Source organism: Takifugu flavidus, chromosome 11 (genome assembly GCF_003711565.1).
Source record: "Takifugu flavidus isolate HTHZ2018 chromosome 11, ASM371156v2, whole genome shotgun sequence".
NCBI classification, from domain to species: domain Eukaryota; kingdom Metazoa; phylum Chordata; class Actinopteri; order Tetraodontiformes; family Tetraodontidae; genus Takifugu; species Takifugu flavidus.
The window spans coordinates 13,601,196-13,623,298 of record NC_079530.1 but is presented as its reverse complement, the minus strand read 5'-3'; the positions used below and the strand labels follow the sequence as shown (position 1 = coordinate 13,623,298).

The following is a 22,103-nucleotide window of genomic DNA, read 5'->3' as shown; positions in this document are numbered from 1 at the left end:
CAGCTCTAATGAGCCCGTGCGCGTGTGGCGGGACCTCCGTGTCCGCTGCAGATCCTCCTCATAGCTGCAAAGTTGCAACCAGCAGCGAGCTGAATCCTTGAGCTTTATTTAGACGCGCACATTTGGGCCTGAGACATGAACTCCCGACCAATGTTTTAATGAGCGTATATCAAGTGTCGGTTCAGGCTCAATTACGCACACATGCGGCTGCACAAGCGCGCGCATTAGCCATTAACGGTGAAGGGCGGGTTCGTGAGGAAGCTAAAATCTCCTCATTCACAGGATTCACCTTCCCGACACGCACTCACGTCTCCTGCCATTTCATCACAAACTAGACCCACGGAATGATCCCCGACGCCTTCCTATTTAGGCTCGCTGGCACGCATGACGTAATTTGGGAAGCGCTCTCACTTTTCGGCGTGCGTGTACGGTGTGTGGCGCGCGCGCGCGTGACGGAGGAAGCGTCAGCGAGGACCAACACCAACCGGCTCGGCAGCCGTGTTCTTGGATGTGATTGGGCGGAGGGCGGCGATTCCTCCCGTCACGATTAGAAACGATCCCTTCGGAGAACACCGGCCGTTCGAGTCCAGCCTTCAGCGCGGTGCTGATCTGAGGAGACGGTGCACGCCAGGAACCCCATGAGGCTTCGATCCCAGGAGCTGGACTGACAGCACGGCGTGTGTCCTCCTGTCTGTGTCGGTGACGGAGGAGAGGACGGAGGGATCGGAGCGGGAACGCTGGTGCGACCAACCGGTTTTGGTTTTCTCCCCTTTTTCTTTCCGAGGCTGTGGTAGAAGTCATCCGCGATGCCGGTGTTTCACACCAAGACCATCGAGAGTATCCTGGAGCCGGTGGCTCAGCAGATCTCCCACCTTGTCATCATGCACGAGGAGGGCGAGGTGGACGGGAAAGCCATCCCGGATCTGACGGTGCCGGTGGCCGCGGTGCAGGCGGCAGTCAGCAACCTTGTGCGGGTAAGTCTCCACTTCTCCTCTGACTGTCCGCGCACTCAAACATCAGCGGATGAATCCAGTGACGCTTATCGTCCCAAGTTCTCAATGTATTTCTGATCCGAGCTTCGGACCACAGCGGCGGGGCATCACCGGCCGCGCTGCTCAGTCGGGGAATAGTTTTAATGTACCGCCCCGACAGATTCATGACAGCCCCGCACGGTTCTCTGCGCGTCATTAGAATGATATCAAAGCGATCTACTCCCAGCTGACGCTCATGTGGGCTTCACGAGCTCCAGCAACGGCTTCTTCCCCTCCTCTGACGTGCGCAATGAGTGCGCGTCTGTGCGCACAACGCAGCACAACAGCCACAGCAAACTTTGCTCCCACTGATTATCAGCCGTCCACCCATCTTAATAAAGTTTGTGGGGCGGAAGGAGCCAGCGCTGATGGAATTAACTGGATTCCCGTTTCCCCCTTCATCCACATACCCGGGTAGTCGTGACTGTTGCAGATTCTTGCATTAGACCTCATTTATAGCACAAAATCTTTAAGAAACGGTCTATTATTAACCCTTCACTGCCCATTTACTCTTTCCTTTGACCCCCTCTAATGCTTTCTACGAATTGTCACATGCATCTGACTCTCAATGGTCATTTTGTGGCGGCTGAATGGAAAAATCAATAGAGACTGCATGATTAATGTTGCACAGGGGTTGGCAGGCTCTTGGATTCACTCATCAGAAAATCACCAGCAAAATAGTCTGAGAGGGAGAAATGAGCGCTCATTCTTTATTTTCTCCCATGTATAATGTTTGAAATGCCTTAATCGTCTTTTTAGTTTTCATATTTTAATAGTTTAATCAGAATTTAGTTTGTACGTTACAGCGTTTCCTTTGTAATGTTGCTCCTTTATGTATTCATACACACGAGGCCTGACTTTCACGAGTGTTTTTCAGGCTACAGTCAATGAATCCACTTAAATTTCACAGCGTTTGTCAGCTGTAAGCAAAAGAACAACCTGCAATGGATTTGAGCCGCTCACCTAAATATAACAGAGCAGGATCCATCTGATCTCTGACACGGAGATGCCTGCAGGCTCGGGCTGAATCTGTGCAGACAAAAAAGCTCAATTCGCACCCTTATAAGAAGTTTGAGCGTGCAAAAGTTTTGAATCAGTCCCTGCGATGCTGCTGCGGCTACACTCCAGACGAGATAATTACCTCATTAACTGATTAGAGGAAGGTCTCCTCAGATGTGTCCCCTTCATTTCCCGTCCTCTGCATCCCCCACAAAGTCCTCTCCGTCTTGCTCTCCCTGTTTGTCCTCACTCGTCTCTTGCCTTGATCCGTCCAGACAGCGAGCAGAAGGAGGCTAATAGCAGCTCCAGGCATGCGGACGATTAAGACGCACGGTGGCAAAGACTCATGGGTGGACGTGCAGAGACGCTGGACTGTTGGAGGGACGTGTCATTAGGCCGAGATGATGAGTTTCAACACGATGCGTCAGAGCGCGAATGAAAGTGCTCGGAGCTACAGCTAAACATCTACACGCAGCTGGAGACCTGATGAGTGGTTGTGTAGCTGTAGTGGGTAACAAGAAGTTGCTGAAAGAGTGCGGATGGTGCTTGAGAGTGCTCGTGTAACCTGCAGTTGCCTGGCAGATAAACTTAGTTGGATGGAGAGGAGAAACGCGGGGCTCCTGAAGACACTTGGGCTTTATTTAAGACGGCTGATTTGTTTCTACAGCTGAGATCTGACCCGGTAAACATCCACATGCCACCATCACCACGAGAGTCCCACCGCTCGCTGATACAATTACGCTGTTAACGCCGCCCAGGGTGGGCTGGCTGAGGGGGGATTCTGGAAATCTAGGTCAGCGAGGCTCTTTGACACACACAAGATGGTGTCAGTCAGCGTCTGACGGAGGTGCTGAGTGGACCGACGCCCCAGCAGAGACCTGCAAGATGCTGCTGGGGCGTTTGAGCCGGAACCTGACGCTGCGCCGGCGGTGTGCTAATGACGGAGCCGCCTCGCTGGGGTCTGAAGGGAATACTGCTGCTGGAGGAATCAACGGGGACCCTGAACATGTCTCGGGGGAGGGGAAGAAATAAATAGACACAACGTTGAGTGAAGTAGCCATGCGCTGACGGGGCAGAGAGTGAGAAACTGGGGGGATGTGAGTGTAGGGCCTTTCTAACATTGATATATACACTGTTTACTGTGATATGACAGACATTTGTTAAGGCTATGTCATTGTAAAAGATTTAAAGAATCTAATAGTTTATTATATGGCTGGATCACACTGATTTTAATGAATAATGGAATCCCAGTAATGAAACAGAACCATCCAGTTTCCTCCACCTCAAGGCATTTTGCCTCTTTTTACTCAAAGTGTTGCCTGCTGAATGTTTTGTAGCAAAAGAAACACTTTTTGAGTAGACAGGTGCTCCTTGTCTGCTTACTGGACTGTAATAACACTAACGTTGTGTTTTTAGACATGATTGTGAGGCCAAACTTCCTCTAATAAAGTGATTATTTAGCAGGTTTGTTGTGAGGTTTGTCAGAGTTTCCAAGACATCAAATTCAAAAGTTTAAGGTGACATAAAGATGAAGGCTGCATCCACGAGCCGAGACCAAAACCTTCCAAAACTGTCTTTGCTGAGCGAGTCAGCTGTGCGTGAACACACATCACACAGGCCCGTGTGTCCAAAACACCACTTTGCTGGGCATTAATTATGAATCGAAGAGGCCGATCAGTCTCCAGTGTGGATGTTTACAGGAAACTCGCCTCTCTAATCATCACTGGTTGTTGAATTTCTTGTCGGTTTGAGTTGACTTGTAGAGCTGCATTCCTCACATTTCACGGCGGGACATTTTCCTTCCTTTTCAACAAGGAATCTCATTAAGACACATTTAATCTGTATGATGTATAATCATGAATATAATTTAGTTTGGGATGCACAAGGAGAGTCTGTAGCACAATGTACACACACACACACACACACACACATTTGTCATATACACATAAAATCTGCATAATTGTTTTTCTAATAAGAAATCAGCATTTTGGGGTCTGGCCAGCTGAGAACTGCTTCTGAGTCCCAGTCAGAGCTGGTTCCCAAGCAGCTTGCAAAATGTGACCTGCTCACACAGTTGAAACATTGTCGGTGTGAATCGACGCACACCCGTTGACCTTAAAGGCTATTAATAGGTCTTGAATGAATTCTATTTCCCATCTCTCAGCAGCTACCGGGCAGATATTGATGGGACTAATAAAGAAATGGTCCATTACTGTATGTTGCAGGTGGGGAAGGAGACGGTTCAAACCACCGAGGACCAGCTGATGAAGCGAGACATGCCTCCTGCGTTCATTAAGTAAGTCCTTGGACGGCCCCTGCGTTCGGCTCTCGCCCGCCGTCTCTCGCAGAACTCTGGAAATCATTTTTTCTGGATTTCTGGAAATCAAGCCCTTTATCTCAGCGGACAACGAACTTCTTAAAAAGAAGATTCCGATCGCTTTAATGTCAGGAAACGTGGCTGCGTTCCCAGATGCAACAAAGAGCCACTTCTGAGCGAGAGCGCGGGTGACCGGCGTCCAGACCGGCGAGTGTCTGTTTTCGGGCTTGCATCCAAAGAGCTGACACGAGCTCTGAGAGCTGCTACTCAGCAGCCTCTGTTGCCGGCCCGTGTCTTCTGCTTCTGTGCATCTGCTGCAGAATCAGATTGTTCCGTCCCCAGTTGACTCCTCTGACACCGCATGCTTTTCAAATTTTCCAATTAGGATTTGGGCCTTAAGGAAGGCCATGTCCAGTTGCATTCATGGGGCACACCATTACACCATAAATCTCACTCTGAGAGCTTGGGTCGGGGGGGGGTTGCGGGAATGTGAACCAGCCTAAATATAGATGAACCAGCAGCCATTGATACCCTCACCAATGGGGGCCAGAAAACGGAGGGACTTGGCTTTATTGACCTCCTCTTAAAATCCATCACTTCTTGGTGTGACCGTTGACCTTTAATGAAGAGTCACCCAACCAATCATTCAGCCCCCGCCGCTTTGTTACCGATAAACTGGCCGGTTGCACCGTAAGGATCTCACACTTCTCACTATCTGCAGATTCTTTAAGAGGCAGGTGTTTTTTGTTGGACGTGGGATCTGGTGTAGTTGGATTTACAGGGTGATAAATTCCTGTTATCCCTTCGCGCATATGCTAAGTTTAATTCTGACTCCTCATCTTTAAGACAGCTGCTTTTCTTTTTCTTGTTCAGGGTGGAGAACTCCTCCTCCAAGCTCGTCCAGGCTTCTCAGATGCTCAAGGCAGACCCCTATTCTGTCCCCGCAAGAGATTACCTGATCGATGGATCCAGGGGGATATTGTCCGGAACATCCGACCTGCTTCTGACTTTTGATGAGGCTGAGGTCCGTGTTTGTATGTCTGTCTCATGTCTCCTGACGTGTCCTGAGACTCAGCCTTACTTTAGAGGTGTGGTATCTTTCAGGGAAATAAAGCTTTATTTAGCCACACAGAGGTAGAAGGAACTTGGCAAAGAGCAGGTCTGTAATGGGGTCTCCAATGCAACAAGATCGAACCGCAGAGATCAAATGACTTCCCTCTGTCATAACTCAGCGCGTGATTGTGTGGATCTTTGGCTCTGGATGGAAGTGTGTGGATGTGGTAAAGGCCTTCCAGTCTGTGGTGTGTGTGTGTGTGTGTGTGTGTGTGTGTGTGTGTGTGTGTGTGTGTGTGTGTGTGTGCCGATTTGATGCCTCTTAACAGCAGTCACACTGAAGAGACTGCTCTCATCACTAGCCTCATTTAAAAAACAAAAACAGCTTCTCACAGTCACAAGATGAAGCAACATCACAAGACTACACCCGTGCGCATACACACCCACAGACGCACGGCATTTGGCTCTCAGAATAGAAAAATGTACCTTTCATGAACAATAGCGCCATTTGTTTCACAGCTGTGTGTGCTGTCGTTTGTTTGGTGTCCCAGGTGCGTAAAATCATCCGGGTGTGTAAAGGCATCCTGGAGTATCTGACTGTAGCCGAGGTGGTCGAGACCATGGAGGATCTCATCACCTACACCAAGAATCTGGGCCCGGGTCAGTTGAAGCCATTGTGTATTTCTAGCTGTCACCTTAAAGCTGCCGCCTTAGAACAACTCAACTAAATCTTTTTATTTTACATTTAGTCTCATCAATGTAAAACCAATATGTTGCATGAATAGTTTTATTATTGTTAACCTTTATTAACCAGATAAACGACTGTGTTGGGTTGAAACACCCTGTATATCTAGATTCTTAGCTATTGAATATAATATATATAATATTATCTTGAATGTGACTGAAGTTACGTGCTCCTCCATCAACTTATGATCTGCTGAATTTTGAGGGAATGATGTCGGAATTCATCGTTTTGAAAAAGCAAAAACCTTTGAGATCTCCTGACCTTTGTGCCAGCGTCGGGTGGATGTTATGTAAAATTCATTTGGAAAGAAAGAGAGGGATTGAAGCGGCATGAAAGTGATCGCTTTACTGCTAACATTTCACACAAGATAAAAATATCTTGCTGCTTTCAGACAGGTACGTAAGAGAATTTGAAGGAAGCCCGGTGAGCACAGCGGAGCTTTGGAAGATATTGCCTTGGAATTCCAGTTCAGTCTTTGATAAATGACCCAAATAACGAGCAGACGGTGTAACGAAAACATTGATCAATGACCTCTTAGGTTCATCAGAACGATCTTTAATGGCAAAAAGAAACCCTGAAAAACTGAAAGGGAATAATGAATCTTTACAGCATTTGGCAGTGCCTAACACGAGCCTTCCATGCAGAGTGCTCTTCTCCACGGCTATTCCAATTAAAAATAAATTAACCCGCTGCTGTTTTTGTCGCCAAGATTTTATTATTAAAGATCAGAATCTTTTGGCAGGCGGCCGACTCCACCGTCAGAGGCAAAAGGTCAATTGAGCTCTGAGGCCTCTTTGGTATAATGAGCCGGAGGCAATCCGATGCCAAGGATTTCTCGCACTTACCGTTGCATGAGCTCACTCGTTTGAGCAGCAATGACCTGCTCTGATGTGTCAGTGACCACTGGGTGGAAGCGAATTTGCATGAGTACTCGCTGATCCTCTGTTAAAGTGTGGATATTTGGGTTCTTGGATATCTGCGTTTCTGTTCCCCTCTATTTGTTACAGCAACAAAGCTTATTTTTTTTATTTATTTACTTATTTAATTTCCAGGGATGACCAAAATGTCAAAGATGATTGAAGAGAGGCAGCAGGAGCTGACGCACCAGGAGCACAGACAGATGCTGGTCAACTCCATGAACACCGTCAAAGAGCTGCTGCCTGTTCTTATATCAGGTGTGTGCATGCGGCTGCATATCTGCCCGTGTGTGTGTGTGTGTGTGTGTGTGTGTGTGCGCGCGCGTGGGGCTGGACGCAAATGGCATTGCAGGTCACTGAGCATCCAACAGTTGTTATGGCAACACTCATAATTACAGTCATTAGTTGCCATGGATGTCTACACCCACTTAGCTGCGGCGGCTCTCGTGCGCTGCTGTAGCTAGTGTAAGTCCTACTGTATGTTCAAACATGCAAATGTAAGGAAACTGGGGTGGATTGGAACCCTTTTGAAACCTCGTGGACCTTTTTTTTCTTAGCAGTAAATGGTCAACGGTTTAAATTTTCACATCTGTGGAGTATTTTTGCCTCCTTTTGCTGGTTTAGATTAGGTTTTTCATTGGAGGTCCGAGACACGGGGCGAGGGCCCCACTCTGACTGTGATGTTTACTATTGTGAAACTCTGGAACAATGTGTTGAACAGTAGAGGAGGAAAGCCCAATTAGCAACTAATTGGTGACCATAATGATCGATTTAGCGTCGATCCTCTTGAACAAAACCCAACGTAAAACAAATCCTCCTTCAATGTGAGATAATTGGTCAAAGGACCACATCCGGGTTTACTGTAGCGCTCTGTGGGTCACGCAGCATTTCATTCTAAACATTTACGCATCGGCACATCAATTCTTCGCATGTGTTTTCCAGCCATAAAGATTTTTGTGACGACAAAGAGCAGCAGAGGGGGCGGTACAGAGGAGGCAGAGAGGAACCGAAGGTTTACCTTTGAGAAAATGAGCGCCGAGATCAATGAAATCATACGAGTGCTACAACTGACCACGTGGGATGAGGACGCCTGGGCCAACAAGGTATGAGCCAGGGTGCAAATTTAACCCCCGACTATCTTCAGTAAAGCCCTGACCCACCAAGAGCCGACCTAACAGTAATCCCTTTGGTTTGGAGTGCCTGTGTGCATTCACACCGTCCCTCTGCGCAACCCCCCCCCCCCCCCACCCCAAAAAAACACTTTTTACTTTCTGTCTTTTCTTTTTTCTCACTAGTATAACTCCTGGTTTTTCTTTTTCTTTTCTTTCTTTACCTTCCTCCTCCATTCTTTTCCTTCCTGTAGAAGGTAAGTCTGTTTCTCTCCCCATCTGCAGTCTCCAGCATGCACGTGTGTGTGTGTCTTTGTGATGTGTGTGAGTGCGGGAGAGAAAGAAACACGTCCTCATGCTTAGAATTATCTGTCTAACTAACAGTGCGTCTGTCTGTTTCAGTTCCTTGACTGTTAACTGGCATAATGACTGTCGGTACCCATGATTCATCACTGTATTATTGTTATTATGCTGCGTGTGCATCACTTTGACTCCAGGTTGCAGATAAATAACATCTAAATGTTTGGACTATGTAGCTGCTTTGGAAACTCACCCTGTCTTCCTCTCATGCGGCTTCTCGTGTTTACAGAGTAAAAATTGCAGTGATGTTATTTTGCAAGGAGCATTCTAAGGGCACATCAACGGAAGACTGTGCCATGAGGTCATGACTTGTAAAGCGTAAACTCTGTTTCACTTGCCTAACCTGTAGCGCCGCATGTTTCCCGGCACACAGCTACCTCAGACAATGATCTGTCTGTGCTGTAGAGTGTGTGTGTGTGCGTGTGTGTGTGTGTATGTGTGTGTGTGTGAGTTGGCTGCACTACATACCACGTGTCAGCCACGATAAGGGTTATTGTGTGTGGGGGGGAACCGCTCGCACACAATAGCTGTCCTTCTCTCAGGTCATGAATTATAGAAATAATCTGGTTTATGTCCAGACGGGTCCATAATTGATGGAGTGTATTGAACACTTCCTTTTAAGGGTGTGCAGTCTGCTCTGAGCTGGAAAAGCTTTTCCTTCACTTTTCTGTCTGGTTTACAGCATATTATCTTACCTCCTACGCATCATTTCTCCTTCACACCAGTATTTACTTCAACAGGAGCGCATCTAATTATGCCGTACAGTGTCTGCTGTAATCATATGCAGTATAACGTTGATGATTGTTTATTTATTTGTGGGGCACAGCTCAGACCGTTTCTCAAGCCTCATGGGTAATGAAAGCGTTAAGAGGCCCGTAGATATAATGCCGTGTTTTCCCTTTTGCACCGCAGGATATGGAGGCTTTGAAGAGATCTCTGGCTGTGATTGAGTCAAAGATGGCACAAGCTAAAAGCTGGCTGAAAGACCCCCACGGACAACCAGGTAAATGGATTATATCAGCGGTTTTGAAAAGGTTCTGCTGAACATACAGGTTTCTTCAGGTTGTTATGATGCTCCTGCATCCTCAGGAGACCCTGGTGAGGTCGCCCTCCGTGTCATTCTGGACGAAGCTGGTAAGGTGGGGGAGCTGTGCGCTGGGAAAGAGCGGAAGGACATACTGGCCACTGCGAAAGCTCTGGGGCAAATGACAGATCAGATAGCAGATCTAAGAGCCAGGTGTGATTTTCACACCGATTCCTTCCATCGCATCTTCTCCTGTTTTGTATTTTGCCATTCTGTATCATTTGTTTGCGTTTTCCCGCCGTGACAGGGGCCAGGGGCTGACCCCGGGGTGCATGCAGCGCGCGGGCCAATGCTCGCAAGGCTTAGATTTGCTATTTGGCAAAGTGGACAGTGCTGCTCGCAGATTGGAGGCTCTAATCAGCGCCAAGCAGGCCATTGCCAGGAGGCTGGATGCTGCACAGGTCAGATAAATAACAACAAAGTAATCTGATGTTTACCCTCTCCCAGAGGGAGAGATATTCTCCCGCGCTTCCTCTTCCTCTCTGCTTTCCCTTTTTTGTCCATGTTCACGAGAGCATCGGCCGGTCATCAGATAAACTAAACTGTACTTATGTGTTTTATAGGCCTGGCTGGCCAATCCCCACGGGGGTCCTGAGGGAGAGGAGAACATCAGAGCTCTGCTCGCAGAGGCCAAACGCATTGCTGATCTGTGCGAAGACCCCAAAGAGAGGGACGACATCCTGCGCTCCATCGGCGAGATCGCAAGCCTCACCGCCAGGCTTGTGGAGCTACGCAAACAGTACGCCTTCCCTCCTCTGTCGCAGGACTGAGCAGCGGTGTTTTCTGAATGTAATTCTTAGACGCTCTTTTTGTAGGCTCAAACTGCATCCTCCTGCCAATAGCTGGCATATATTACCTGCCTGGAAAATATGTTGTTGCCTGTCAACCCTGGGCATGAGACCAGCAATAAGGTTTCCTGGCTGTTTCTGTGTGGTGCGGTGGGGTTGTGGTATTTATGGGGGTTCATGACTGGTTTGAGGATCAAACCTGAGGGGAACTGAAAGGAAAATACCACTTTGCACAAGGCTCATGCCATTTAAATGTACTACATAAATTTCTTTTTAATTTTGGATACGTTTCTGAGGCAATCTTATGAGGAAATCGCAGAATTTTTAAGTGGTTAGGCTGCTAAATAATGCTGTAATTTAGTCAAACAAATGAGTCAGCGTTGAAAGCATATTTTTCTCAACTCTGGTCCAAATGCAAGCACTGACCATACAAGGAAACCACAGATAGACAAGAACAAGTAAACCAATCTCCCAGCTGTTACCCAGAACAGTGTGAAAACTGTGGGTCGGAACTTAAAAGGCAGAAAAATCTACAAAGTTATACAAGCATAAATTATGGAAGGATAGGAGTTTTATCATATGTTGGAAGACATCTAAACACAGCATGATTAACAAGAATTACTCCTACAATTATTATCCTTGGATGCAAATGTGTGCATTCATGGATGTAACCCCCCCAAATCCAAATGTTAACATTGATTAGAACACATCATTTTGGCATCAGTCTTTCATGGTGATGTTTCCCTTTAAGGTGGTGTCTGATGGGCGATTTGACCTTTGAACATTTCCCCAGGTTTCATGTTTACTGCGAGCTCCTCTTTTTTTGTGTACACCTTCAAATTTTGTGTCGGTTGCCGTCTCAGGGGTAAAGGCGACAGCCCGGAGGCGCGTGCATTGGCAAAGCAGATTGGTGCCGCACTGCTGACCCTGCAATCCAAAACCAATAAAGCCGTGGCAAACATGAGACCAGCCAAGCCTGCCGTCACCTTGGAGGGCAAGATGGAGCAGGCCCTGCGCTGGGTGAACAACCCTGGGGTGGACGACAGAGGAATAGGTGAGCAGGGGAGACGAGAGACAAGTGTGAGGCGGAGTTTGGGTTGAAAATAAGCTGTGACCTTGAGAATTACATTGTGTGGAGTAGTTGAGTGTTTTATCATTTTATATTTCTTATTTTGTCCCATGCTTCCCTTTGGGAGCAGAGTGTGAAATACTTCAGTGGAACACAGGTACCTGCTGACTGTGTTTTTATAGACTAAAATGCCACATTAAAGATATTACGCATATTTCATAGGATGCTTGATAGTTTTTAATAGCAAATATAAGAAACCTACATTTTGTATTTATATCTCTAATAACACAGCACATAAATAATACATACTCTCAAATCAGAGCATGCAAAGCAAGGAACAACCTTTTTGCACACACAGATGTGGTAATAGCTTTGTGTCCCCACCAGGCCAGGCAGCAATCAGGGGTATGGTTGGAGAAGGGAGGAGGCTCGCGGGAGGCCTGTTAGGACCATATCGTCAAGATATGATCGGCCACTGCGACAAAACAGAGGCCCTGATGGCATCTTTAGCTGACATGGCTGGCAGAGGAGAAGCAGAGGCTCCTCACGCCCGAGCTACAGCTGCACAACTTCAAGACAGTCTCAAGGTAATTCACCAGTATAAATCAAGGCTCGGGTTTGAATCAATTTGCCGCCCATAAAAGCTGGTTTAAATCACTTATTGTCCGTCGAACCTTGCCATTTAATTTGAAGGCAAGAGTGTCTTTGTAATAGAAAGGTGCAGAGCGCCATCTGGTGGACTGACGTCGCACTGTGTCTCCAACAGGACCTGAGGCAGCACATGCAGGAGGTGATGACCCAGGAAGTATCTGATGTTTTCAGCGACACCACCACTCCTGTCAAACTGCTGGCTGTGGCTGCAACCGCTCCTCCAGATGCCCCCAACAGGACAGAGGTCAGTAATAAGGACAACTGTCAGGCTTAGGGTTAAATCCATCCTCTCACTGACTATATCAACGCTGTAGGTTTTTGAAGAGCGCGCTGGGAACTTCGAGACCCACGCAGGTCGTCTGGGGACCACCGCAGAGAAGGCTGCTGCTGTGGGAACTGCCAATAAAGGAACAGTAGAGGGCATCCATGCTGCAGTGAAACACGCCAGGGAGCTCACGCCACAGGTGTTAATCTTTGATTTGCTCTCCCAAAAATGCACTTAATGGCAACCTCAGAATTTATAGGTCAATATATATCTAAAGGTAAGCAAAACAATGACAGGACTGCTCTTGTGCAGGTGACCTCAGCTGCTCGGATCTTGTTGAAGAATCCTGGAAATAAAGCGGCGTATGAACACTTTGACACCATGAAGAACCAGTGGATTGACAATATTGAGAAACTTACAGGTGGGAATTTTTTCCCCGACATATCTTTGATCTGAAATTGTTGATTGTTGATGCAATATTATCTGTGTGTGTGTTTGTGTGTGCACGCATGTGTGTGTGTCAGGTCTGGTTGATGAGGCCATCGACACCAAGTCCCTGCTGGACGCTTCCGAAGAGGCGATAAAGAAAGACATTGACAAATGCCGAGTTGCTATGGCAAATGTTCAGCCCCAAATGCTTGTTGCCGGGGCAACAAGCATAGCAAGGCGTGCTAATCGGGTCCTACTGGTGGCAAAGAGGGAAGTGGAGAACTCTGAAGACCCACGGTTCAGAGACACAGTGAAACATGCCTCAGACGTCCTCTCCCACACAATCTCACCCATGGTGATGGATGCGAAGGCAGTGGCCGGGAACATACAGGATAAAGGTAGAGGAATGCGACGCATCCAGTGATGCGGCAGATATTGTGAATCATGTTCTCACCTCCTCAGCCCTTCAGAAGGCCTATTTGGACTCATGTCTGAGGATCCTGGCTGCAGTAGGAAAAGTGAGGGAAGCTTTCCAACCTCAGGAACCCGAGTTCCCACCTCCTCCCCCTGATCTGGACCAGCTCCGCATAAGCACAGTCAGGCATTTTAATTCATTAAAAGTCAAATGGAACTTTAAACTTAACGCCTGAATGGATCATTTTTGTTTCATAGTCAGACCTCCAAGTCTTTAAACAGCAAATGCAGCGTTCCAGCTTAATGTCACGTTTTCTCCAGGTAAGCGATGAGCAGGCACCACCAAAACCGCCCCTGCCAGAGGGCGAAGTACCGCCGCCTCGACCTCCCCCTCCTGAGGAGAAGGATGAAGAGTTCCCAGAGCAGAAAGTTGGAGAGGTAGTCAGCGAGCCCATGATGGTGGCTGCCAGGCAGCTGCACGATGAGGCGCGCAAGTGGTCGAGCAAGGTCAGTTGACTGAGATGCCGTCAGAGGAAGACACTGTGTTGTTGGTCTCATCTCATCAAGTGTGTTTTATTTAAACATCAGCGGCATCCATGTGGCCACTCTCAACGTAAACAGAGTGGTTTGTGATCATTCTGTTATGCTGTCTGGTGGTAAAGAGCCTCTATTCGTAGATTTCTCAATCCTGGTTAAACTGAAACACGGAGGTCGGGGGCTAATTTCAGATTGAGCCTGGAAACCGTCGTCTGCCTGAACCGAGTGAACGTGAGGGTGTCCATGACTGAAGAACACACTTCCATGCAGAGCGAAAGCACAGTTTGTGGCGAGACGATACAGCCTCGCCGTAATTTGCATTGGACTCTGCACTGTTGCACCTGTGGGTTTGTGTGTTCTGCATCTGTGTGTCATGGCGGTTCTACCTGGAGGAACGTTCTATGGGAACAGACACACTGGGAAAACAGAACATCCAAGAGAATTTGCTCTTTCTCTCTTTATGAAGCTTAACTGTTCTGCCTGCATTTAACTGTCCTGGCAGTCCCAACCACACACACATCTACTTGATTAATGGATCAGCGGTATCCATTTAAGCCTTCTTTTTCCGATGATGGATCACATTCTACGTCTATGCAAGACTCCCGACACCCCAGTCCTGATCGTCACAGACAGGCCGTGATTATGCAGGTGCTTTACTCACTGGCAGAGTAAAGTACAGCCTATCATCCACGTGCTACCTGGCCAAACCAGCTCCTGGTCCTCCTTCCTCCTTCTTTGCTTGCATGTGCAGTTACACCACCCTTTTCTTTGCTCCTCTTCCTCCCTGTCCTCTGTCCTTTCATCCAGTGCCTCTCATACTGTACTAAATTGCTCCTTCTCCCATGCTTTTGTTTTCTCTCCTGCTGTCCCTGGCTTTCCTTTTCTTCTACATCCCCTCCCCTGTCTTCTCCAACAACAACACACAATCCCCTTGCTCCCCCACCCAGCCCGAGGATGAGGAGGCAGTAGTGGAGAGAGAGGTAGATGAGGAGGATGATTTTACTGATGGTGAGGATGACTATGAGCCAGAACTGCTGATGATGCCCTCCAACCAGCCTGTCAATCAACCCATTCTGGCAGCTGCCCAGTCTCTCCACCAAGAGGCCCGCAAGTGGTCCAGTAAGGTCTGTGCATGCTCATGAATGCACACACAACTAGACGTCCCCTCCATCTCCTAACACACACGCACACACCTCACCGAGGAAAAGCCTCACAGGACAAAGAAACACCTCTGGGGTTTAATGTGATGGCCAGTATTGCTGCACAGAGAGCTCTGCATCTGCATCTGCATCTGCAACAACCACCAACCAGCCACAGCTGCCAGGTTTACTGTCGCGTCACACTCACAGTTGAATCACGCTCAAACGATGCTAAATCTGCACCAAAGGTCACCAACTGTTGGAACAGCACTTGGTTTGTTGTTCCACTGGCGTCACATCCGCCCCTTGTGTTCTTGATCACCCAAAGTGGTTTAATGGAGGAACCAGATGCTTTGTGGCACTGGTATCGCTGTTGTCGGACAACCCGTGAAGCCGGATGACACTGTCCCAAAGACGCCTGGGGGGTGATTTATTTTGCTTGCCTGTGATACCACTTGCTTCCGCCTCTTAGCATAAGGAGACGAACTAATCACCACCTGGCCTTGCAGGTACTAATGAAGGGGAAGTGAGCACTTTCTCTACAAATCTGTGCATATAGAATTCAATAGCTTCTTCTGTGACTGTTGTAAACAAGGTGCTACGTGGACTGACACTGACTGCATGCTGCTCTGCTTTTATTGCTGCGCTCTTCATTTTACAGCCTCAACATTGATTTAGCAATATTTCTAGTGTCACACAGTGTATTTAAGATTAATATCATAAGAACCCATAGGGAAAACGACTCCATGGGCTTCCATTTTCATCTTTTTATCCAAAATGGTGATCTCTTTCAGCATCTTGCTCAGGGCTCTCTTATTGCCCCCTCCCCTCCACAGGGTAATGACATCATTGCAGCAGCCAAGCGGATGGCTCTGCTAATGGCAGAAATGTCTCGGCTCGTGCGCGGTGGAAGTGGGAACAAACGGGCACTAATTCAGTGTGCCAAGGATATCGCCAAGGCCTCAGACGAGGTGACGAGACTGGCCAAAGAGGTGGCCAAGCAGTGCACCGACAGGCGAATCCGAACCAATCTGCTACAGGTGAGGATGAAGGTGCTCAAGAGCGATCAATGCAGGAACTGTAAAAAACTCCTTGTTCTGTTCCAAAAGGTGTGCGAGCGAATCCCCACCATCAGCACTCAGCTGAAGATCCTCTCTACCGTCAAAGCCACCATGCTGGGACGGACCAACATCAGCGAGGAGGAGTCAGAGCAGGTATGTTTGTGGTACGAGTATATAACAGCAGGTGTGAGCTGCTCTATTATAGCAACAGGTCTGACTGTAGCGATTAAATTACACACTATTCTGATATATTGGGCCACATATTGGGGTGGCAGGCTTCCTGACTGAATTAAAGCATCTGATCCAACACCGTCACTATGTTTGATCGCAAAACTATTGAATATGGATGGTGTATGGCAGGTGTTTGGAGTTCCTGTCAAGAGTACCACTGTGATTGCAACCCATGATTTATATTCTGACCTCTGAAGACTGAAGCATCGAGAGTTACCAGGCTACTTGCTATTTCATTTAGTAGTTTCCTCATATCTCTGACTTGTTTCCCTCCTAATTGCCTCTTTCCTCACTGTTCCCTGACCAGGCCACAGAAATGCTGGTCCACAATGCCCAGAATCTGATGCAGTCAGTGAAGGAGACTGTCAGAGAAGCAGAAGCAGCCTCCATCAAGATCCGCACGGATGCAGGATTCACCCTCCGCTGGGTGCGCAAGACCCCCTGGTACCAGTAAACTTTGCTGGTACACGACAGCTGGGCTCTGATGAAATGTGCATATTCATCATGAGCAGATATGCGCTTCCTTCCTTCAAAGGTGACGTAAGCCGAGCCTCCGCTCTTGTTTGACGAGTCTAGCAGGAAGAATTACACTAAAAAGTTTCTTTTGTTTAAACTTTCCTGGCCAGTTTTTCTTTATCTGTGTGTTCACGCAGGTTGGTCAGAGACAGCTTTAATATATATTTTTGGTATGTTGTGTTACAAGAATTTATCCAAATCGCAGGTCTATATTTTTTGCATGAAGATTTTTTTTTTCTATTTTCTAAATGATGAGAATGAAACAATGAACCCAGGGAGGATGTTATTTACCCTTTATTCATTTCCCCCCATTGACAGTTTCCTATTGCCTCATGTATATACAGTAGCGGTTTGTTTAATGGGCAACAGTCAGCTGAGTGAGTTTGGCGGTCTGGAGCGGCCTTTCTTCACGTATATTTTAAAATACTTGAAGAATCAAAAGGTCTCCTGGATTAAAACAAAACTCCATATTCAAAGCTGAATGATTGTCTTTCACATGATGAAATAGATTAGGAAACAAATTTAATATGAATGTCTGTAGTTCTTCGATTGTAGGATGGTTGAACTTTAAGAGATGTTTAATTATCTGCTGCATTTTTAACAGGTGTTATATAAAAACACCACTTTTGCTATTTTAGTCTGTATTTTTAGATTTTCTGTTCAGTTTTTTAACATTGAAATGCCAAAAGCTTGTTTGACATCAGTGTAATCTTCTCGGAGAACCTCAGTCCAGACTACATTCTGAAAAATAAGATAAAATATGTGCATTTCTTTTTTTTAGTACATTTTTTTTCCGCTTTGCATTTTTTAAGCAATGACGTAAATGTTAACAGTTGAGCTGTTTCGACTCTTTTCAAAATGAACTAAATGCAATGATTTTTGCCAGCATTTCATTTATCTCTTCTCATGGAGCCTCTCGACAGCCTCTCTCTTTAACCGTTTATTTCTGAATGACCCCGGTGGTTTTCAAACGTGAGAATTTTGCTTTCCGGTTGTGATAAACAGATGGAATTTCTAGGCAAACAACACAGCAGTTTACAGATCGATTAGTACCTCAAAATCAAAAGCAATCAGCTCAGTGGTTGCATATTTTCATTCCCTACACAGTATTTTTATTAGAGCGATTGGGCAAACGTATAAGAACGGTTCCATGGAGAATTCACCTGTGTGTATAAGTAAAGCTTCCTAAAGAGTGTTACTGAGCCGTCCCAATGATGACGACAGTGATGATGCTGCTCTAAAACAAGAGCACCAAATGTTAACGCCACTTTTGTTTGGGCCTAATGAGCATGTAGCAGTCACTGACCGCTCACTGCAGCGGGGTGTGCGTCTGTGTCTAGTTGATGCGTTCATTCACACCCTGAATGTATTCTGAGAGCTTCTGGCCCTGCCAACACATCTGCTGTGCCTTGGAATAAAAGACTAATGAAGAAGAACGGGAGTCAGACTCTTATTGAAGTTACCGACAGGAGCCTCACGTGTGGAACTCCAATATATTCAGTGTACCGGTAGTTGTGCTATCAGACACTAATGTTGTTGCCTGAGGTTACAGGTAAGGTTACTTATTATGGAGCATCTGAAGCTGAGAGAAAAATGAAACACTGGTTAATGCATAAAATGTACAAAGATCCAAATATTAACCTAAGGTGAAAAGAAGACAAAAAAAGACACAATTTAAAGCTTTTAAAATACATGGTTAGCGCTGGATTTCCAATTTAAAGAGGACTTTTTCCCCCACACGGACAAAAGATTGTGCAAATTGTGTGCAGAGTAAAAAGTTGCAGTAAAAATTATCTAATAGATTTTGAATGTTTTTCTTGCACAACCTTTTTTAATGTGCTCATGCAAGCTAAACTTTGCTTAGATGTAAAATGTGCCTTTGTTAAATATTCACAAACTGAAAATGTGAATTGTGCTGAAAGAGTATAAAGGTCACTTTTATCTTCCTTACCGAGGTCACAATTAAGATTAAATGTGTGAAAAATACCTCCAGTGCTACGAGACAAACAAAATCTATACATATACAGTATATAAGGCAAAGTTGCAGTATAGCAAGTGATGAATGGGGCGCTGTCCCTTTTTTTTTTTAAAGCAAAAGAAAGTTAGACAAGATTTAGAATGTTTTCAACAAAAAAAAGACAAATATTTTCAAGCAGTCCAAAAAAGATGAATGGCGTGTACAGAGAAGCATTAAACCAGATGGGGATTTAAGATCATTGTCAATATTAAGGCTTCCCTTTCTGGCCTATAAACACCACTCCTTCTAATTTAATGTCAAGCCCATAATAAATATTGGAATTAGAATACAAAACAGTTCATTAATTACACCGAGGATATATGAAAGTAACTGAAGAGCTGCATAAGCATTATCCCCCTATTTGGCACAGTAGATTATTTAGCATCAACCATCAGGTCCTCACTTGGAATTTCCCAGCTTTAGTCAAATATTTGACCCCTTTAAAAGGCTTGTACTTCTCTCCATACATGTCAAGACGATTAACCTTAAGACCTGTGCACAGAGGAAGAAAAAGTTAGCAAAAATATCATAATACCACAAAAGGTTGATAGTTGTAGTTCAATGGGTTCTATGATCTCTATCAGTTAAAGGCTTATTTGTTGAGGTCCTTCTATTTTTTTTGCTCACTTCAGTAAATTAAAATCCATTGGATCAACAGTGTCTTTGCTAATTACACTAGTACAGCAAATGCTGTTATTGTCCGAGAGCAGTAGATTATCCACACAGGGATTACCTGATATAGCCAGCTGCTGTATCTTTAAGCCTATTTGGATTGAGGGGTTATCTTCTGGTTTCGGGACTCCTGACTGTGTGGTCAGGGTGCCTCGCAAGTTAGGAAGCTTCTGAGGGTTGAGTTTCCCGATGTCCCAAACCAAAACCTACCAAAAAATAAGGCAAAAAACATTGAGATTTCCCTATATTAATATTACAAATGGTTGCCTACAATAGCCTCATAAGGAGTCACCTTGGTAGCGAGGTCATACGTGTAGTTTCCCTGTGTTGCAGTGAGGTTGGCGCTGAGCACAGATTTAGGCATGCAAATAGTGACCTTCAGGTCCTCCACAGTCTTCCCCATGGTTTGCTTTGGTCCGATTGTAATGTCCAGCCGACCACAAGGTCCCGTCTCAAAGAAATTGATGTTCTGCTTCACGTACACTGGAATGGCCACGAGACTGAGAAGGGAAGCAAACAGACTTGACCAGGGACCAACTGTCAGCAGGCAGATAACAAAGTTAACAAGGTAACAAGGTAACAAAAGAGAACTGTGACTCGTCATGGAGTGCATCCAGAATTCATTCCTCCAGCCAGAAAACAAAGAAAAGTACAGAAAAAACTATTATCACAAGTCAACAATTGAAGATTGAATTATGGTTTCCAAATTGTTGTTAAATAATAGAAAATAATCCAACTATCTCTAAACAGATACTTACTTTTGGGAGCTGACATGATAGTTCATGAGGATAAAGTTTCCATCTGGGGGGATGAAGGAGAGGACACGCTCCGACTCCCAGCGCTTAAACCGCACACACGGATGGAAACTCACATCGTCCAGAATACGAGGATTCTTTTTTTAAACAAAGTGGGTTTTCATGTTGGAAGAACACAAAAGGGGCACTTTAATAACTGGAATTATTTTCTATAAAAAAGGAAGAACTAAACCCACCATGAAGGAGAGGGTCAGGTCGGGCATCCCGCTGAGCCTCACACAGGCCTCAATCACACCCTGGATCTCTGCGCATACCGTTGTACCTAGATATGATGTTTGAACGAGAGAAGCTTTTTAACGTGTCAGACAAAAGAAATGACCTTTAATTCACACACTTTTATGAACACAAAGCAGTTGACCGCACCTGATTTGTCCAGAATGGCATCTATTTCCTCAACCACATCAAAATATGCCTCATTATTGGTGTATTTAACACCAGACCGCCTCCAGGGGATATTTGATAACTGGCCGGTTGGTAATGTCTCTCCAACATTACTTCCTCCTGAAATATAGAGCCAAAACATACAGTTCATACAGACATTACACGTTATATCTGTTACAGAGAAGTAGGTACAAAGCTGATGCTGCTGATCTCTACTTACCGGTAAGTGTATTGACAACTGATCGTAAAATGGTAGGAGGCCTGATCATCTCTTTGAGGACGTTTGATTCGGTTGCGAGCGGGAAACCATTGTCCAACATCTCCTCCAGCAGCTCATACACCGTCACTACATTGTCATTGATGGCAGCTTCCGAGCAATCTCCAAAGTAGTCCTGTTTTACCAAAAAGCAAACACCAGATCAAGGCCCTGTCACAGTTGCACGTGCGATACACTAAAATGTTCAACACTAGAAATAAAACGGTAGACAATCTACAAAGTCTGTGTGAAGCCAAAATCTGTTTATTTACATGCATAAGGCAACAGCTCCAAAATAATGCCACACCTGTATGGTGTCTGCCACTCTGTGCAGAAACTCAATGACAAACAGTGGAGGGACTTCATTCTGGACGACAGAGAGAAAGAAAAGCTTCCCCCTGTATATGGAGATGAGGTAGTGGTGCGGGGTCTGCAGGACAGGGGCGACGTTTTCCGGATCCACCGCCTTCTCTCTCGCCTCGAAAAAGTAATCGCAAACACTTCGACTGACGACACTTTTCCAGTGCTTCTCCAGGAAAATATCTCCCGAGTGATTAATGAGAAACAGACTGTGGATCATCTTGGCTGCAATAGTTGGACGATTGTTATATTAGTCGTGAGCATGCACAAGAGACACGCATTTAGCACTTTAAAACATTGAATGCGCATGGATTATTCAATTGTACACTCATGAAAAACAGTAATTCAGGTTTTAGCGACTGTCACTTATTGTCGGGGTTCTTTTATATTCGATTTATTCTTTAAACTTCAATCGCATGCGATCTAACAGCAATTTCATTCTGGGAAGATTTCGGATTTTCTTTTAACATTTTGACATTAACGCTAAAATAGGAGAGATGTAATATTTAAATGCGCGTTACCAGCATGAAATACAGTGGGGACTAAAATCTATAAACTTCCTCGGTTTAATGAAAGTTTTACCTGCTGACTCGACTTGATTGTGCCAAGAATACTTGAGTTGAAAATATGGCAGAAGTGTCTGCTGTGCAGACGCCTGTGGACCTAAGCACACGTAAACACAACGGAGACACTACTATATTTTGGCACAAATAGACAAATATCAACCTAAATATTACTTTCATAAAAATGAAAGCGGTATCGGCCTGTTTAAAAGCCAAGCGACGAAAATAGTAACTTGTACAACACCCACAGAGGAAACTTTCTTAGTTATTTTTTTCTCTCAGGCATCATTTGTGGACAACTAAAACCGGGCTTTGTCACGAGGG

At 45.7% G+C, this 22,103-nt stretch overlaps 2 protein-coding genes across 9 annotated transcripts; one reads left to right on the top strand and one right to left on the bottom strand.

Annotated features, from left to right (window-relative positions):
- Positions 1–13: 13 nt before the first annotated feature.
- On the top strand, positions 14–18,151 carry LOC130533655 (vinculin-like). 8 transcript variants are annotated; one of them, XM_057047243.1, is made up of 24 exons: positions 17–974; positions 4,256–4,326; positions 5,221–5,371; positions 5,952–6,060; positions 7,198–7,320; positions 8,005–8,165; positions 9,444–9,534; positions 9,621–9,768; positions 9,863–10,016; positions 10,179–10,354; positions 10,431–10,526; positions 11,267–11,457; positions 11,603–11,629; positions 11,860–12,059; positions 12,239–12,367; positions 12,438–12,587; positions 12,701–12,809; positions 12,913–13,215; positions 13,280–13,413; positions 13,553–13,738; positions 14,716–14,892; positions 15,744–15,947; positions 16,017–16,121; positions 16,507–18,151. In XM_057047243.1, exons 1-24 carry the CDS (start codon positions 807–809, stop codon positions 16,651–16,653), a joined length of 3,510 nt encoding a protein of 1,169 aa, XP_056903223.1. In that variant the 5' UTR covers positions 17–806; the 3' UTR covers positions 16,654–18,151. The 8 variants fall into 8 exon arrangements, with proteins under 8 accessions (XP_056903231.1, XP_056903223.1, XP_056903227.1 ...); XM_057047247.1 differs by lacking the exon at positions 14,716–14,892; XM_057047244.1 differs by lacking the exon at positions 11,603–11,629 and having other exon boundaries at positions 19–974.
- Positions 16,997–22,078, bottom strand: LOC130533698 (AP-3 complex subunit mu-1-like). Its single transcript, XM_057047336.1, has 9 exons — positions 21,799–22,078; positions 21,164–21,441; positions 20,821–20,992; positions 20,583–20,720; positions 20,396–20,481; positions 20,163–20,296; positions 19,697–19,904; positions 19,466–19,610; positions 16,997–19,224 (listed from the first exon to the last, which is right to left on the bottom strand). The coding sequence occupies exons 2-9, from the start codon at positions 21,434–21,436 to the stop codon at positions 19,124–19,126; spliced, it is 1,257 nt and encodes a 418-aa protein (XP_056903316.1). The 5' UTR covers positions 21,437–21,441; positions 21,799–22,078; the 3' UTR covers positions 16,997–19,123.
- Positions 22,079–22,103: the final 25 nt, after the last annotated feature.

Bases quoted from the DNA above. Each gene is read 5' to 3' on its own strand.
- LOC130533698 (XM_057047336.1), bottom strand. From the start codon at position 21,436: ATGATCCACAGTCTGTTTCTCATTAATCACTCGGGAGATATTTTCCTG. The intron at 20,993-21,163 runs GTGTGGCATTAT...TTGGTAAAACAG, and splicing joins GAGTGGCAGACACCATACAG to GACTACTTTGGAGATTGCTC. The intron at 19,225-19,465 runs GTAATCCCTGTG...CTCTGTGCACAG, and splicing joins ACAGCAGCTGGCTATATCAG to GTCTTAAGGTTAATCGTCTT.
- LOC130533655 (XM_057047243.1), top strand. From the start codon at position 807: ATGCCGGTGTTTCACACCAAGACCATCGAGAGTATCCTGGAGCCGGTG. The intron at 4,327-5,220 runs GTAAGTCCTTGG...TTTCTTGTTCAG, and splicing joins ATGCCTCCTGCGTTCATTAA to GGTGGAGAACTCCTCCTCCA. The intron at 5,372-5,951 runs GTCCGTGTTTGT...TTGGTGTCCCAG, and splicing joins TGACTTTTGATGAGGCTGAG to GTGCGTAAAATCATCCGGGT.